Source organism: Piliocolobus tephrosceles, chromosome 14 (genome assembly GCF_002776525.5).
Source record: "Piliocolobus tephrosceles isolate RC106 chromosome 14, ASM277652v3, whole genome shotgun sequence".
Classification (NCBI taxonomy): Eukaryota; Metazoa; Chordata; class Mammalia; order Primates; family Cercopithecidae; genus Piliocolobus; species Piliocolobus tephrosceles.
The window spans coordinates 86,932,540-86,948,970 of NC_045447.1; the positions used below are offsets into that span (position 1 = coordinate 86,932,540).

The window sequence follows — 16,431 nt, forward strand, 5'->3', positions numbered from 1 at the left end:
TCACAGGCTCAAGTCATCCTCCTACCTCAGTCTCTCAAGTAGGTAGGACCACAGGTATGTGCCCCTATGCCCAGCTAATGCGTGTGTGTGTGTGCGTGTTTTTTTTTTTTTTTTTTAAATAAAGATGGGTTTTCGCCCATTGCCCAGACTGGTCTCAAACTCCTGGGCTCAACTGATCCACCTGCTGTGGCCTCCCACAGTGCTGGGATTACAGGAGTGAGCCACTGTATCCAGCCCAGCATGGGTTTCTTAATGTTAATTGGTGGTAACTGAGGAGGTGAGGGAGGGAAGGCAAGGTCTCTGCTAATTTGGAAAAAAAAGGGCCCTATTAAAACTAAAAAGGTTGTAGGACTTCTCAGAACCTATCATATGCTGCCGATGTGCAATTTGAAATTCCAAGAGAGGAAAATATATTGTATATAATTTTTCCAAATGTTTTTTTTCAATGGAACATGTCCCAATAAATTTTGTTGAACCTCTTTCCCTTTTATTCATTGCAAAATTGCTCATTATTAAGGTTTATACTCAGTTAAATTTCCTACCTGAGGCCATTCCCAATTCCCTCAGTTAGCCTTCATCATGGCCACTTCTGCAAGTCACTGCAAGTTTGTAAAATCCTCATTTTTAAATGACCTTTCCTTTCTGTGGTACAGGGATTGTGTCATTATTAACCACTAAATTAAAGATCTTCAGATAATGGACCACTCATTATTCACCTCTTTTCTACAACACTTAACACATCCAAAACTTGGTAGGAACTCAATAATTGCTTACTGAAGGACTGAGGCCATCTATTTCAAATAAAATGTATTGATTTCAAGAATTCTTCTGGAAAATACAACATGTTTCTTTATGCATTTGAGAATGGGTGGATTAGACTTTTACTTTTAAATGTACCTTTATACTCAGTTTAATACTGTTTTTAAGTGACAAGAAGAAATCACTGTAACCAAAACTTGTACTTAAAAAATTCAAAAGTAACAAGAATCATGCAAGGTTGTTTTTATTAAGCTTTATATTCAGTTTACAGCTACATATTACAGGGATTATTTCATTTGACAAGCAGACATGACATCCTAGGAAACTTTTCAAAACAGTCCAAGGACTTTATAACTACTGGGAACAGCAATTTACTCTGCAGTTAACATGTATGTTAAGTACTTCAAGGAGTCGCTAAGGGAAAGAAGCTAAATGCAACTGTTCCCTTTCTATGAAATCATTATCCTGGAAAAGCAGCTACAAAGAAAAATCACACAACTATGGCAAAGCTAGAGAGATCATACATCCAAATTTGTCTTTTTTTATTTAGGACAGGACTTGGGGGTCACATTTCAGAAGGCAAATAATTCTTTCAGAACAAGCTACATGTCAAGTTTTCTATGGGTAGTGTTAATACTAATATGATTTAGCTTATGTTTAAAAAAATCAAGAAAAGGAAAATTTTGTCTTTAAAAATCTACTGTATTAGTGACTGTAGGAGATGCTTAGCTGTTGAAGAGCTTCTCTCCATTCTTGTATTTTCTTTATGAGTTCTTCTGAGAGATTTTCACCGTGACTGTTTTGACCTCTGTGTATTCATGGAAACCGTACTCTCCCCTAGAGAGAAGGAAAACATACCACAAACACCGTTTAGCACAGCAGTGTAAATATGCTATAGTTCATGTTTGGTACAAGTTTGTTCTTGTTTTACTGGCTAGGGACAATAGAAAGTATTTCTTGTGTACAGAGCATCTCATATAGTAGCTAGCCAATCGTAAGCTTTCTGGTCTTACACAGATTCCCTTGTGGGGAAAATTTTCTTTAAAACTTTCATTTTAAATAATCATGTACTGTCAGTTGATTTCTCACAGAAATAGTCCCCTTTTGACATTATTCTACTTGATTTTAAAAACTCTAACTGCAGATGCAACAATGTCATCTTGGAAAAATGAAAAGAAAACAAAAAGCTCTAAAACTACTCAAAAGACAATTCAACCCAACAAGAATTTTGTCATTTCTAGTTTAGATTGAAATAAGACGGACATAGGACAAGAGGAGAAGTAGCAATATATGATCACTACAAGCTCTACTCTAGTTCTACAGTTTTGCTGTAGTTTTACTGTAGAACTAGACTAGAGCTTGTATTCACCATGTGTGATTGTCACAGAAGTGGGAAGGGGATAGAAATTGAACACGGTTTCATTTGCAGTCTAAGGTGCCCTAACATGGCTTGAAACAAAATATTTTGCAGCAGTAGTTTCAGCAAAATCTTTTGATTCTTGGCAAAATAAAAACCTGACCTTTGTTGTTTGAAGTGTTTTTTTTTTTTTTTTTTAATTTTAAGTTGTTTTCTTTTAAGAGGAGGAAGATGACAGATTGGTCTAAATTCAGGCTCTTGGGCTTTTTTCTAGTTCTTGGTTTTTCCCCTTTATACAACCTCCTCTATCCCCCACCATTTTCTTGGATAACTCTGAAGTTCAACCCAAATGATCAGGAATTAACCCGAGTCAATCAGTTTGGACTCTGGGACCTTGTTATCAGGTTTATGGGGACCTCCCACCAGGTTTAGAAACTGACTGATTTACCCCTTGTTGAAGAGATGACTAAAAAGACTGGGCTCAGTTATTCTCTATATTGTTTTGATGAGAGGATCAAATTACATGTATGTAAGAGTAGTCTCAAAATCATAACACTCATGCACATGTAGGCTTACAAAAGAATAAGATCTTGATCCTTTTTTACCCCTCCCTTCTTGTGATATAGACAGGTATGTAGAAGACATCATTTTCTGCTGGGAAACCTAATACTCTTACACTGATTATTTTCTTGGGCAATTAAGCTTTTGGAAATACCTTTCAAGAGCTTCAGTGAGCATGTTCCTTAAAGTAATTAAAGGGCTTAGCCTCAACTGTCTGAAACCCATTAAAAGATAATATTTTAATAAGTATTTTATCTCAGGGTTAGATCAATCAACCCATGACTTTCACCAATAGGTTTTCCATTGTGTTTTGGGTTACATAGACACTTGAAGCTCTCAGGAGAGTAATAAGTGGGATTATTATCATATTCAGGCTGAAATATGTCCTGTTCTTTAGGATTCCTATGCCTATACTGTATCTACGACATAGCCCCAAACATCTGTTTGGATTTCTCTTCATCTTACTGTGTCTGTGAGTTAGTTTGTATACTTCTAAAATCTTCAATGTACAAATCACCTGGGACCTTATTCAAGTACTGATTCTGATTTAGTAGGTCTCGAGTGAAGCCTGAGTTGGCACTGGTAATAAGTGTTTGGAAATAATGTGACCCAATATTACAAACAAGCATACTGGCATAGAGGACCTTTCAACCTTACATAGATTTGTTTATTGGTAATAAACTTGCAAGTGATATCAACCTATGCTTCTTCTCCAGGGTCCACACTGTTAAAAAAAAAAAAAAAAGGTACTAGTACCACATTACATCTGATTTCCTCTCTGTACCCAGGATTGAGACCGGCACTAATTAAGTAGGCACAGAAGAACTGTTTGCTGAACAGACTTGGTAAATATCCTCAAGAAAAAAAAATTCATTTGTGTTCTCACTATCCAACCATTAGTTTACACTTCCTTGCTCCCCTTTTCTATGGAACAGCAGGAAAAAAATATCATGTGAAGTGCTGAGAGCCAATGAAATTTAAAATGGCATACTAGCAAAGTCTTAAAGGATCTATGCTAACCTAAGTGAAACTGAGTACAATTACACAAAGGGAGAAATTTCTGTCTTTTAACTAATCCCAGTGCCAACACTACGATCAGAGATGCAAAATCAAGGTTTGCATACTCTGTATCACCTTCAAACATATTGGGGTCCACATAACACCATTTTTGGCTCTTTGAGGGCGCTGTTCTCAACTGATCAATTCTGTCTTTCTATTGTTAAGGAAAATTTGTAAATTAACTCTTGGGAGTCATTTGAGGTCATCATCTGAGTAATAACTTGTAACTCTTGGAACATCTTGCAGCAAATGACTTGTTTATTAAGTTCACCAAATTTGGTTTCAGGTAGACTTTAACTGTACCATTCTCAAGTTGAATTTTCGAAGTAAAAAAAAAAATACACACAACTTTGTCGTTTGTATTTGAAAGAAATTAGCTATACCTACGTTCTAGAGTTTTAGGAAATTATTGATGGTTGATTCCTGTTTTCAGTCCTCCTCTTATTTGATTTCTTTATGCCTTCACCTTAAAGTCTGACCAAATTATTTTCAACAAAATTGACATGTTTGGTCTACTTTAGTCCTGCATTCCTTTTGATTATTTTATCTTCAATGTTCTCAGTGAAATGTGTTGTTAGATAACCAGGCAAGCAACGAACCAACTGCCCTTCAAAGAAATCCAACCTTTGTTCTTACTTTTTGTACAAAGTAATTAGTTTTGCCAAGAGATTCTCCAGTAATAGAAAGAGAAGAAACTAGGGAAGGAAGAAACCCATTTGTTGAATTTACATTTTGTGGCAGTTATGTGGCTAGGGATTTAATATTCAGTATGTCATTTAACTCTCACAAGAACTCTCATTCCATGTTAAGTGGAATGGAAACATCTCCGTGAAATATGAGAAAGTAGAGGCTCAGAAGTTAGGTAGCTTGAACTGGGGTGCATGGCTGGCAAGTGGCAGAATCAGGAATCAAATTCAGCTGGTCAGACACCAGTAATGTTTTCTCAGCTACGCCATGCATTTTTGATGGGCTAATCTTTTGTTCTACCTTAGCAACATTCTAAATATATCCATGGCTTTTCACTACTCCACTAATAAAATCTAAATCAAATTTCTTAAGTGCAGGACTTCTTAATCTGTATCATATGTAACTCTGAAATCATGTGTTTCATCCCCATAAATCCACACCAATCAACCAAATTAACTAGCCCCTCAACATACAACATGTAATGTTCCATGCAAGAAAGCCCTCTTCTCTGCTAATTGATATCCTACACTTGCTTTCTGCCCTAGAGGAAGTTTGGTCTCTTCTGTTCAGAGAAGTTTTCTTCTCCATCAACTGCCATTAAGTTTTCAGCGGCTGGATTTCCACTGGGGTCAGAACTATAGAATCTTAAGCATGGAATAGAGGTTAAAAGATCGATTTGCTTCTTCCACTCTTATCCACACTCACAATCCTTGGCCTTGTCTGACAGATGAAAATAGCGATGGTTAGAGAGATGCCATCCTGACTCTTAAACTCTGGTAGTGTCTAGGTTTTCTTCAATACTTTGCTCTGCACTTCAATTATTTCTCTATCTCCATAGGATATGGAGACCCAGTGTATTACTACTTATTTCATAGTGTATGTAGGTTATTTCGCATGTCGTTTTACATATTTCCCATGCCACCACAGTTATGTAAAGGATGGAACTCAGTGTCATGTCTCCGGGATTCCTAGGACCTTACACATAGCAAGTGCTTAATGAATGAAAACATATTAAGAAAGTAGACTGGTCATTTTATAATTTTCCCATTTCACTGACTCCCCAGAGATATTTGTTTCCTTATAATTTTGCTGAATCATTAGAGTAGGGTACTCAACTATTTAATGCGTTTAGAAATTGAGAAAGACACATTTTCACTTGCTAATCATAAAACGAGCAAGTTTACAATCTATGTTTGATACTATAAGGTTTCTATTTTTTCTTCATAAATGTTTACACTAATACATATAAAAAGTTTTAAGAAATAAAATGACTAAAATTGCGTAGAATCAACTAAGCATATTGCCACTAGTTTCTGTATTTACATATATATGTGCATTCTTAAAAAGTCTATATACCCTGGTTTCAAAAGTAATTGAAATTTCATAAATGCATTTATATATAAATATCTTAATCTAGTCACTACTATAAAACATGTTTTCCTCAAATTTCATTTTAAGTTTAAATTTTAGTACTAAAAATAACTCCTTATGGTAATCAAAAATTTTGAAGTCTACATCAATAATATCTCAACAAATGGGAATCATTCCTCTTACACTGAAGTTTCTTTTACATAAGTCACCTAATTTACTTATTTAAATGGTTTATTCAAATAACTACAGTGTTTACATTTGCACGTTTCTTACAATCACCAATTCATAGCTTCCACCTCTTTTCTGGAAATGTTTCCCAAATGGATTACATTCATATATACAGCAAGCAATTGTAAAAGCAAGCAACATTGCAATCACCAATGTAAGTTGCTTAATATAGTCCCTAAAATATAGTAGGAACTTAGTAAATTATGTTGCCTTCTGCAATCACCTTTTGCACTATGGAGTAGATCCAACATTTAATAAGCTATTTGGTGCTATGAATCTCCAGGAAAGAACAGAGGCAGGTTTTATTTAAGGTGAAAACTATGAGCTAATTCCCTGGGAATGAAAATCATTTTCATAAAAGTAAATATTTATCTTAATAGAACGTTATTCTTACAGTTCTCGTCCATTTCCAGACATCTTGAATCCACCAAAGGGACACTGGGCACTTACCACGCCATAGCAATTCACCCTGAAGAGAAAGAAAAGTGCATTATAGACAATACTTAATGTGTGAAAAAAAAACTCCTTTATGGCAGTTTTAGAAATTTAGAAAGCTCCTTACAAACTCCATTAATTTCAATATAACATACTCATCTTGATATAAAAAGCAGCACTATAAATTAGAATGCAGACATATATGGATACACACTACCTAGAAACAAATAGAATAGTGCAACTGCATATGTGGACAGTCATTTTGGTCGTACATTGTGTCCCTGAGAAGTGGTAGTCTGAATTTACAAAAGATAGAATAGTCACTATGCTGTAGGGGGAAGGATATGGTTTGCTAGAAGCTAGAGGTTGTTGGATCGATATTCATTACTGCCTATATATGGATCAGCTTGTAATTCTCTTGATGTTTCTGTACTTAACAGGCTAGAATCAATTTTCTTTTGCAATTGTAATATGTATCATATTACTCAGTTAATTTTTTCCCCATTAATTGGTTAAATAAATTGCTAAACAGAGGCATTAGCAGGAGTTGGGTTTAATTATTATTTATTCCCTGTCATGTTTCATAAAGTGTTTAAAGATACTTGTATAAACAAACATAATTACATGAATGGGAGTAATTAGAGTCCAACAAAAAATTACAATAGAAGATCAAGATGGGGAAAATTAGAATGCAGTTTTGCAGACCATAAACTATGTTTAGCTTTAAATTTACTGGTGGCCAAAGTTAGCAAAATCTAATTATGTACATGATTCTCATTATACACAAGAGAAAAACACTTTTTAAAGGAGATTTATGTTTATACTTTTCTCTCCCTTCATGCTATTTTAATAGGTGGACAACAATGTGGCTTCCAGAGCCTGGGTTAGTAGCTAGAGACTGAGGCAGGAGGATCACTTGAGCCCAAGAGTTCGAGACCAGCCTGGGGAACACAGCAAACCCTTGCCTCTACAAAAAAATTTAGAAAACCAACCAACCAATCAAACAAACAAAAAAGCCAGGGTGGCTTCCAGATAAATTGTATTATACTTTGAAGACTTTGGTCATTACTTTTATCCTGAGATAACATTCAGATGTTTTCTTTGTTAAAACACTATCCCAGTTTCCAAAGTTCCACATTCTCACTGGACCGTAGAGTTCTTAATTATGTCTCTCATCCTGGAGGGATAATTCCTTTAATAAATTTACACTTATAAAAGGCAGTATTGTCTCAGATTTGTTTAACTGCCCTTTAAATTGCAAAATCAAATACCTACTTTGAAATTATGAGTAAAATTCCTGCAACTCTGGAGTTCAATAATTTTCCTGAAAACACCAAGCAGCTATTAGGTCTGGGACAATGCCAGAAAATTATTATCTTCTAGGATATATAGTAACAAGATGGTCCCCTCTGCTTTTCCTAATAGAGGAAATTCCTGATTGGGGATTCCCAAGACCTTCAGTGGGGTGATGTCATAACAAGCTTCATCAAGCAAGCATGGAACATTCTGCTAGTCGAAAATACAAAACCTGAAATTTGTCTTTGTTAAAAAGTGCAGAGAATAAGTTTGCTCATTTTACTGTAGACTAGAAATGAAACTGTTTTCACTGTGAATTAACAGAGAACTGAGAAATGTTCACTCGGCAAAAACTTTGAGTTCAAAATGTCATCTGTCATCTGTAAGCAAGTGTTTCCTCATGTGTAAAGTGGAGATGATAATATTTAATAGGATTGTTTCAAGGTATGCGTAAGATTGCATGAAGCGTATTCCTGTTGTAGTACTTGGTATATATATCTTCAGTAAATGGTGATAATATACATACACACAGTAACTATGCTGAATTTTATTAATGCTTTTATCATAGGCAAATTCTATATTTATCACTAGCTGTATTGACTATTCAAGAAGAACTTGCTGAATTTTATTTAAGAGTCTCCCATTAGGCCCACTTCTTATTGCTGTTACAATGGCAATTAAATTGCCACATGAGCTTTGGAGGAGAAATTCAAACTATAGCATTGATATAATTTGTGTTAATATACACCCTCCCCGGCCCCAAATCTGTTTACACATTTTTAAAGCCCCCAAGATTATTCTAACAAACAGCCAGGGCTGAGAATCACAGCCTTAGAATATTGTATAGGTCCAGGCTAGCATGGTGGCTCAGGCCTGTAATCCTAGCCCTTTGGGAGGCCAAGACGGGTGGATCACTTGAGGTCAGGAGTTCGAGACCAGCGTGGTCAACATGGTGAAACCTCATCTCTACTAAAAAAAGAATAAAACAAAATACAAAGATTAGCTGGGCTTGGTGGTGCATGTCTGTAGTCCCAGCTACTTGGGAGGCTGAGGCAGGAGAATCACTTGAACCCAGGAGGCAGAGGTTACAGTGACCCAATATCGCACCACTGCACTCCAGCCTGGGTGACAGAGTGAGACTCCATCAAATAAATAAATAAATAGAGAGAGAGAGAGAAAGAGAAAGAGAGAGAGAAAGAAAGAGAGAAGGAGAAAGAGAAAGAGAGAGAGAGAAAGAGAGAGAAAGAAAGAAAGAAAGAAAGAAAGAAAGAAAGAAAGAAAGAAAGAAAGAAAGAAAGAAAGAAAAGAAAAGAAAAGAAAGAAGAAAAGAGAAAGAAAAATACTGCATAGGTCTGATCTAGGTGTGACTTAGTGTTGGGAAGGAAAATAACCTTGGGCTATTGCCAGGACTGAGGGGCCAAAATGAGGCTAATGGGGCCAAAGTGACCACAGACATAGTCTAGAGACTGATGGTTGAGTATAGAATGCAACAGTTTGAGAGACATAGACTTCATGTTTATATCATCTTGATTAAAGTATAAAAATAAGAGATATAAACTAGGTCAAAAATTGGAGAGGGAGGGGATCTTCAAAATTCAATTTTTAAAAAGTAACTTCAATTATCTGTAATAATCCTAGAGTAAGAAGGCTGATATAAGAATTAAATATTTGCATACACAAGGGTACCAAGTAAGTATTGTTTATTGGTTAAACAGAACTTATTCTTTACCTCCCTGTATACAGCACAGTACCAAGTGCCCAGAAATTACTTAGCAGTTCTTATATTGTGTTTACCAAACATCAATACAATATTTTTGGTAAGTAATTTCAAGAAGCTAGATAAAGTTAAAGAAAATATCCTCCCTAAAGTTCTTCCAATAAAGCTTTTTTTTTTCTTTTTTCTTTTTTCTTTTTTTTTTTTTGAGACAGAGTTTTGCTCTTGTTGCTGAGGCTAGAGTACAATACAATGGCATGATCATAGCTCACTGCAACCACAACCTCCGCCTCCCGGGCTCAAGCAATTCTCCTGCCTCATCCTCCACGTAGCTGGGATTACAGGCACCACACCCAGCTACTTTTTGTTTTTTTTTTTAGTAGACATGGTGTTTCACCATGTTGGCCAGGCTGGTCTCAAACTCCTGACCTCAGGTGATCCACCCGCCTCAGTCTCCCAAAGTTCTGGGATTACAGACGTGAGCCACCACGCCCAGCCTGTTGTTTGTTTTTCAAGGCAGCAACTGCTTTTCTAGAGAAGGATAGGTAATTCCAAATGAAAAATCCAAGTCTGAAAAGGTTCAAGGTAGTGATCTGTTAATGTGGTTATTACTGAAAAGACTACATTACTTAGGTTGGACTTACCACACTGTTCCTGCCTGCAGAGCAGAGGAGATTGTTACGGCTTTATCAATGTCTTTGGTAAAGACTCCTGCTGATAAGCCATAGAAAGTATTGTTTGCTCTTTTGATCACATCATCTAAAGATTTAAACTTCATGATTTGCTGCACTGGTCCAAAAATCTATACCACAAGAAATAAATAAGTAAAAATAATAGGTTAAAATGAAAAATGATATTGTAGGTTTTTTTTTCCTATACACTATCCTAAATTGATTAAGATTTTGTTGCTCATCTCAAACCTATGTGTGAGAATCCAAATAGTTAACTGTAAAAATGGTAGGTGAAAACAGATAGTTAAATTTCAGTTTAACTATCAGTTGTTGAATTTCCTTTGGAAGAAGAAAGGGTACAAATAATTAAGGCAATATTAAGTTTCTAGATGTTGGAATTAAGCTTTCAAGAACTTATGATTGTGCAACAAATCATTAACTTCAGAATTTCTTTTTCACTTGGGAGTATTTTAAATTCACTCTCTAGTTTTTCTTATCTTCCAAGTCACTACATATAATTACAAGCCCCAGAAAGCAATCTACTGGATAAATGAATAGGCAATGATTGATAATAATAATGCTTTAAACACCTGTATGCCATTGGTAAAATATTAACTATTCTACTATACTCAGTAGAATAATTACTAATTACTTTTCATAATTAGCCAAGTTAGGTAAACATCATGAACTTCTAGTCTACTCTGTAGCAAAGTCTTAGGCAACTTAAATATATTAAACAGAATTGTTCATTACTGCAAGAGCTTATACATTCTAAACCATCCTATTCTTATCAAAGCAGAAGTTCATTGGTAATGGCTATAACTGCAGGACAGAAAACAAAAATCACAATTTGCTTACTCTAGCCTAAATTACTCTTTTGCTTTCACTAAGTCCCTGGTTACTGCAGCCCAAACTCAATTCACCCTGTATCTCAGCCTCAGGTAGAAGAAAAACAACTGGATTTTCTCTTTAAAATTAAGCTCCTGCATTTCCATATGGAAAAAAAATTTCCATATAGCTCCTGTATTTGATCTATTAAGACCAAATAAAGACTCCTCTGAAATTACCAGAATGTTTTGGGAAATGTGAATGAAGGGAGACAAAAATCAGAAATAACAAATGGTTTTCTGGTGTTCACCACTGATTTAAGTGTCAGAAGGGAGGGGCTACTGTTCAATAGAGGTTGAGTGCAAATCTTAACGTTATAAATCGAATCATATTTGAATGTAGGAACCATATACACAGCTGCTACTCTAATAAATGTGTTCATATTTTACATAATTTTTATTGAATACAGCACATAGCTCCAGGCTCCTACTTTGAAGTAGCAAGCTAGCTGTTCTCCTATATATTAATCTATTACAGGAACACAATAAATGTTTCCTTAATTGAAGATTGTTTCCACCTCTTATCTGGTATTAATCAAGATAGGCAAGAATGAAAGGACCAAGAGCACATAGAAGGTAAGGAGTGATAGAGGAGACAAATGCTGTTTTCAAATACATGGATGGCTGTTATGTAGAAAAAGGCTATATAGGGCAAACATGGAACCAGAAAGTAGAACCTATATAATTATCTCTTTTTGGTGAGAACACTTAAAATTGACTCTCTTAGCAATATTCAAGTGTACAATACATTGTTATTAATTACAGTCAGGATATTTATGATAGCTCTCTTGAACTTATTCCTCCTAATTGAAATTTTGAATCCTTTGACTAACATTTCCCAACCCTCATCCTCCACTCCCCCAAGCCTCTGGTAACCACCATTCCAATCTCTGCTTCTATGAGTTCTACTCTTTGAGATCCCACATACAGAATGAAACCATTTACCTCCTCTTTGGCAATGCGCATCTCATCTGTAACATTAGAGAACACCGTGGGCTGGACAAAGTAGCCTTTATTCCCCCAAGGGCCTCCTCCACATTCCAGTTTGGCCCCTTCTTTCTTCCCACTCTCAATGAGGTCAAGTATTTTATCATATTGTTCTTTGTCAATCTATTTGAAAAATATCACATGAAAAGAAAAAACGTAGTCACTTGTAAAGATAACACATTACTGGGCCTGTTAACAAAGGCTTCAAAATGCTAAAATATTGCAATTAAACCAGATATTGAATCAAAACAGCTAACAGAGGCTCAGATTCATTCTTTGGATACATTTTCTTCTAATGACTTTTCAGGGAAAAATCTCTTGAAGATAGATATTTGTATTTAACATTTGTTCTATAGTTATATAGGAAAAGCATTCAGCACTGCAAACACATAAATACCTTTTACACAATCATCATTTATTTTCTCTGGTAGAAATGCCTGTTAATCTGAATACATTTACCTGGAAACTATTGTCCTGGTTGAAATGAAAGGAGGGAAAAGAGAAAAAGAGAACTTTGATACGGGGTTTCATTAGATCTGTTGGGAAACAGATGCTTTAAGACTGTTCTTAGAAGACTCCCGAGCCTCTGTTTGATCTCCCCATTTCTGAATCACCCCGTCTGACCTGTCCGATGCCCTTGGAGATCCCATTCTGACCATAGTCTGGGCACCCTTCCCAGTTCTGGTCCCACTGGGACAGTAGGTAGGTTCGCTTTGAATTCTGGCCTGTCCTGAACGTCACCATCCTGCTTTATTAAATGAGCCACATCTAAATAGATGCCAGGTATTACAGAACTTTAAATGGTCTTTATTTAAACACTAATTTTAAAAGGAAAATAAATGACTTCAGAGTTGTGGTTGTGAACACCAGGAACACATACCTTTCCTTCAAGCACTGAAATCGGGGGCTAATTTTTGTCTCAATTTCTATTTTGTGATGTTGAATGACTGGGTGACTCTTGGATTCCAAGTCACTGCTGAGGGCTGCCTATCTCAGGTGTAGCAGGGGTTAAGGATTAAAGGAAAAACAGGAGATCTAGGAGCTAAGATGGGTTGGAGGGTGGAAGCTCTTGTAGGTTTAACTTCCCACTACTTGAAAATTTTATGTTTCACTTTCTCTGATTCTGCAAATCTTCTCTATCTTCCAAAGCCAAGAAAAGACTTCCATAAAGTTATTTCTAACTGGACACAGTCCAACCCCCATATCTAACTAGATTAAGCACTGTTTGAAACTAGAAACTATTTTCTAAAATTTGGCACAATATTTGGTACAATGTTGCTCAACGGTCTTTAGTGCAATATTTAATATAATATCCCAGAAGGAAAATATTCATTCATTTCTAGCAGATTAAGGAAATTGTAGTGTTAAGAAGAAATATTTAAATTACTACATAGGTTGAATAGTAGCAGAATAAGGGGTGGGGTGAGATAAATTCTGCCTGGGTAAGATATTCTAGTTTCTTAATAAATAGTCAAGGGTCCATGTACCTCCACATAAAGCTTTCTGTCTTATTAGAACATATTAATCTGACTATGCCCTCAACATCATGATATTTGGTTTTTATTTCAAGATATATTTCCCAAGTCATCATGTTTTCCTGCCTGTGACCATATTGAATAACCAGTGCCAATCCAATCCCTGCATACTCACTGGAGAAAAGGGCTGAAAAGACTTATTTGTTGGAAAACTTAGATGGTCACTAACTTATGAAACTATAGGCCTTCATACTTCCGTGCCTTGCTAGTGACAATGTGGTCCTACAACCAGCAGCTGCAGCATCATTTGGTAGCCAAATGTGCTTCTTTGACCCCACCTCAGATCTACTGAATCCCCAGGCACAGATTTAATTTTAAATCTTAAATTCAGTAGATTTAAGACCCCACCTTAAATCTACTGAATTAAGGCACAGGAAAGACTGAGGAACACTGTGATGGAGCTTGGGACTACAAACAAAAAATTAAGCTCTACTTAGGGACTGGTCAGTTTTATCTGGCTAATTTTGATTCACCACAAATACAAACTTTCTTCAGAAGGCATCAGATTGATGATATATAAACTTGACCTTCTTTCTGGACACCAGGGACTGTTCAATAATGCTAGGATGTAGCTGGGGCTTTTTTATGTGATGGGCCATTGGCCTATGGGCTAGTCTATGAAATGTAATAGGTAGGTCATGATATTGTAGCAGTCTCAAAGGAAATATTTTAATGTGTTTGAATGGGTAAATTCTTTAATTCCTTAGGCTTAATGGGTTAAAGAAGATGAATTGAGCAAAAGCACTTAGATGTTCTAAAATTATTCAGAAACCATGTATCAACAAAAGCAATGAATAGATATAGAAGTCATTGATCTGTATGATAATTGTCACCATAGGTATAAATAGAAGCATGTAATTTTTATTTATTTACTAGACATTTGAGCATGTGGACCAAGCACTCTGATGGATGCATTTTATAGATTATCCAATTGCACTGCAAAAGATTGAGGTTTCTATGCCCATTCTACACATAAGACAATAGTTTCAGGAAGGTTGGATTTTAAATCCAGCCTGCAACTCAAAAGTCCATCTTTCCACACTATTATAAGGTGCTACTCTGTGATAATTTTAATACAGTTTATGTGGCTATCACAATTTCTTTTTCAAATGAAAATACTAATTTTTCCAAGTTTAAGACAATACATATTTTTTTCTATAAAATCAAATAGGAAAATCACTTGAAATATGAAAAAATATACACACATGAATGCACAGATATAATACAAATATACAAAGTATACATATGTATTTTGTAATTGCTCTAACCCCCAAATACTTTAAATGTGTAATCTTCAAATGATTTTTAAACTTTAATTTTTTTCCCCAAAACAAATCTCTTTGACCATTATTTTTTCTATAACCATTTTGATGTTATATTTAATGAGGAAGATTGTATAATTGTATTTAAAAGCCTCAGTTCACTCAACCACCCCTGGATGAGGCCATAGGCTAAAGCTTAGTGAATGAGTGTCCCCTTTGCATAAGTTCTTTCTCCTAACAACAGATGAATATTTAACGGTAAAGGAGCCCAGAGCTTTTTAGTCTTGTTTCTCCCAATTCTAACATACCTACTTATCCTACTGACTCAATGCAACTTGTGATAAAAATCTATTCATTTATAGAAACTAAATTCTTATATTAATCAGATCACTGGATTATTTACTTTAGAATCTTACAAATAGGATTTTTTAAGTCTATTTTAATTTCCTTAGCTTGAAACCAATGATGTCTTCCAGCTCAATTTTTGAGTCTTTGGTTGAATTGTGAAGATGTCCTAATGGAGGAAAGTACTGCCCAACAATTAGGTATCTTCAGATCTATCTATTTAATCAATCATCTACCAATCCACCAATAAAATAAGAAAAGTGCTTCACTTTTAGTTAGATAGATAAATAGATATTTAGAGAGAAAAATAATCACAAGAAAAAACTTAAAATTCCATCCTTTTTTGAAATGGGAGACCAAGTCAAAATTTATTTGAATGTGTCTCTTGGCATCCATACACCAAATATGAAAAAAAGGCAACTACTTTTACATACTCATTAAACTCAAAGACAAATACAAAATATAATGGGATTAAGATAAAACAAAGTATTACCTCACTTGCCAGTTATTTTAGGGCTTTTCGATTTCAATATGTGGCACTGCCTAAGTCCTAAGATTTTCCTAGTTGGATGTCTTGAGATGAACAGAAAAATCCACGACGGTCCAACTTACTTAGACTGTAAACTCCATGAGGTCCAGGATCAAGTCCTCTTTGTTCCTTTTGGCATTGCCAGGTAGCCATCTCAAGTTTTAGCTGATAGCAACATTCACTAACTTTTAGTTAATTGAATTTACTTTTGGCTTAGTGAATGAGTTAAGAATAGTGTTTGGTTTCAAATTAACAGCACGCAACAGCATAAAACCTTTATTGTGAAAGAATAGAGCCTCTAAGCTTAATGTCTAGACTCCAGAGCAGGACTTATCGGCAGTAGTCCTGTTGGAGTTTTGGGCCAGATAATTCTTTGTCATGGGGCTGTCCTGTACATTGCAGGATGTTTAGCAGCATCTCTGGCCTCTACTCACTAGATCCCTGTAGAGCCATCCCTTCTCACCAAGGTAATGACAACTTAAAATGTCCCTAAATATTGCCAAACATTCCCTGGGCAAGGGAGCAAAATTGCCCCTAGTTTAGAATCACTGCTCTAGAACAAGACCCCAAAGGGCAGGAAGAAATTCACAACCTAAGATCCAGAAGCTTAAACAAACAAAGAAAACTGAGTGCCTAGGGGAATAATTGGGCTTTAACAACTGAAATAAAGTTTGCCACAAAGGAGACTCAGGACCTTTTAGGACCCCATACTGCCATTAGGGACTCAGAGTAACTGTTGACTTGCAGA

The 16,431-nt window shown here is 35.6% G+C and overlaps 1 protein-coding gene across 1 annotated transcript in view; it reads right to left on the reverse strand.

Moving 5' to 3' along the window:
• Positions 1 to 986: 986 nt before the first annotated feature.
• Positions 987 to 16,431, reverse strand: part of ALDH1A1 (aldehyde dehydrogenase 1 family member A1) — a 60,166-nt gene continuing 44,721 nt past the window's right edge. The window contains exons 10-13 of the mRNA XM_023213291.2: positions 11,971 to 12,135; positions 10,112 to 10,269; positions 6,417 to 6,491; positions 987 to 1,596 (exon numbers count right to left, since the gene is read on the reverse strand). Coding sequence (XP_023069059.1) covers positions 1,524 to 1,596; positions 6,417 to 6,491; positions 10,112 to 10,269; positions 11,971 to 12,135 — 471 coding nt within the window. The 3' untranslated portion in view covers positions 987 to 1,523. The remainder of the gene's footprint in view (positions 1,597 to 6,416; positions 6,492 to 10,111; positions 10,270 to 11,970; positions 12,136 to 16,431) is intronic.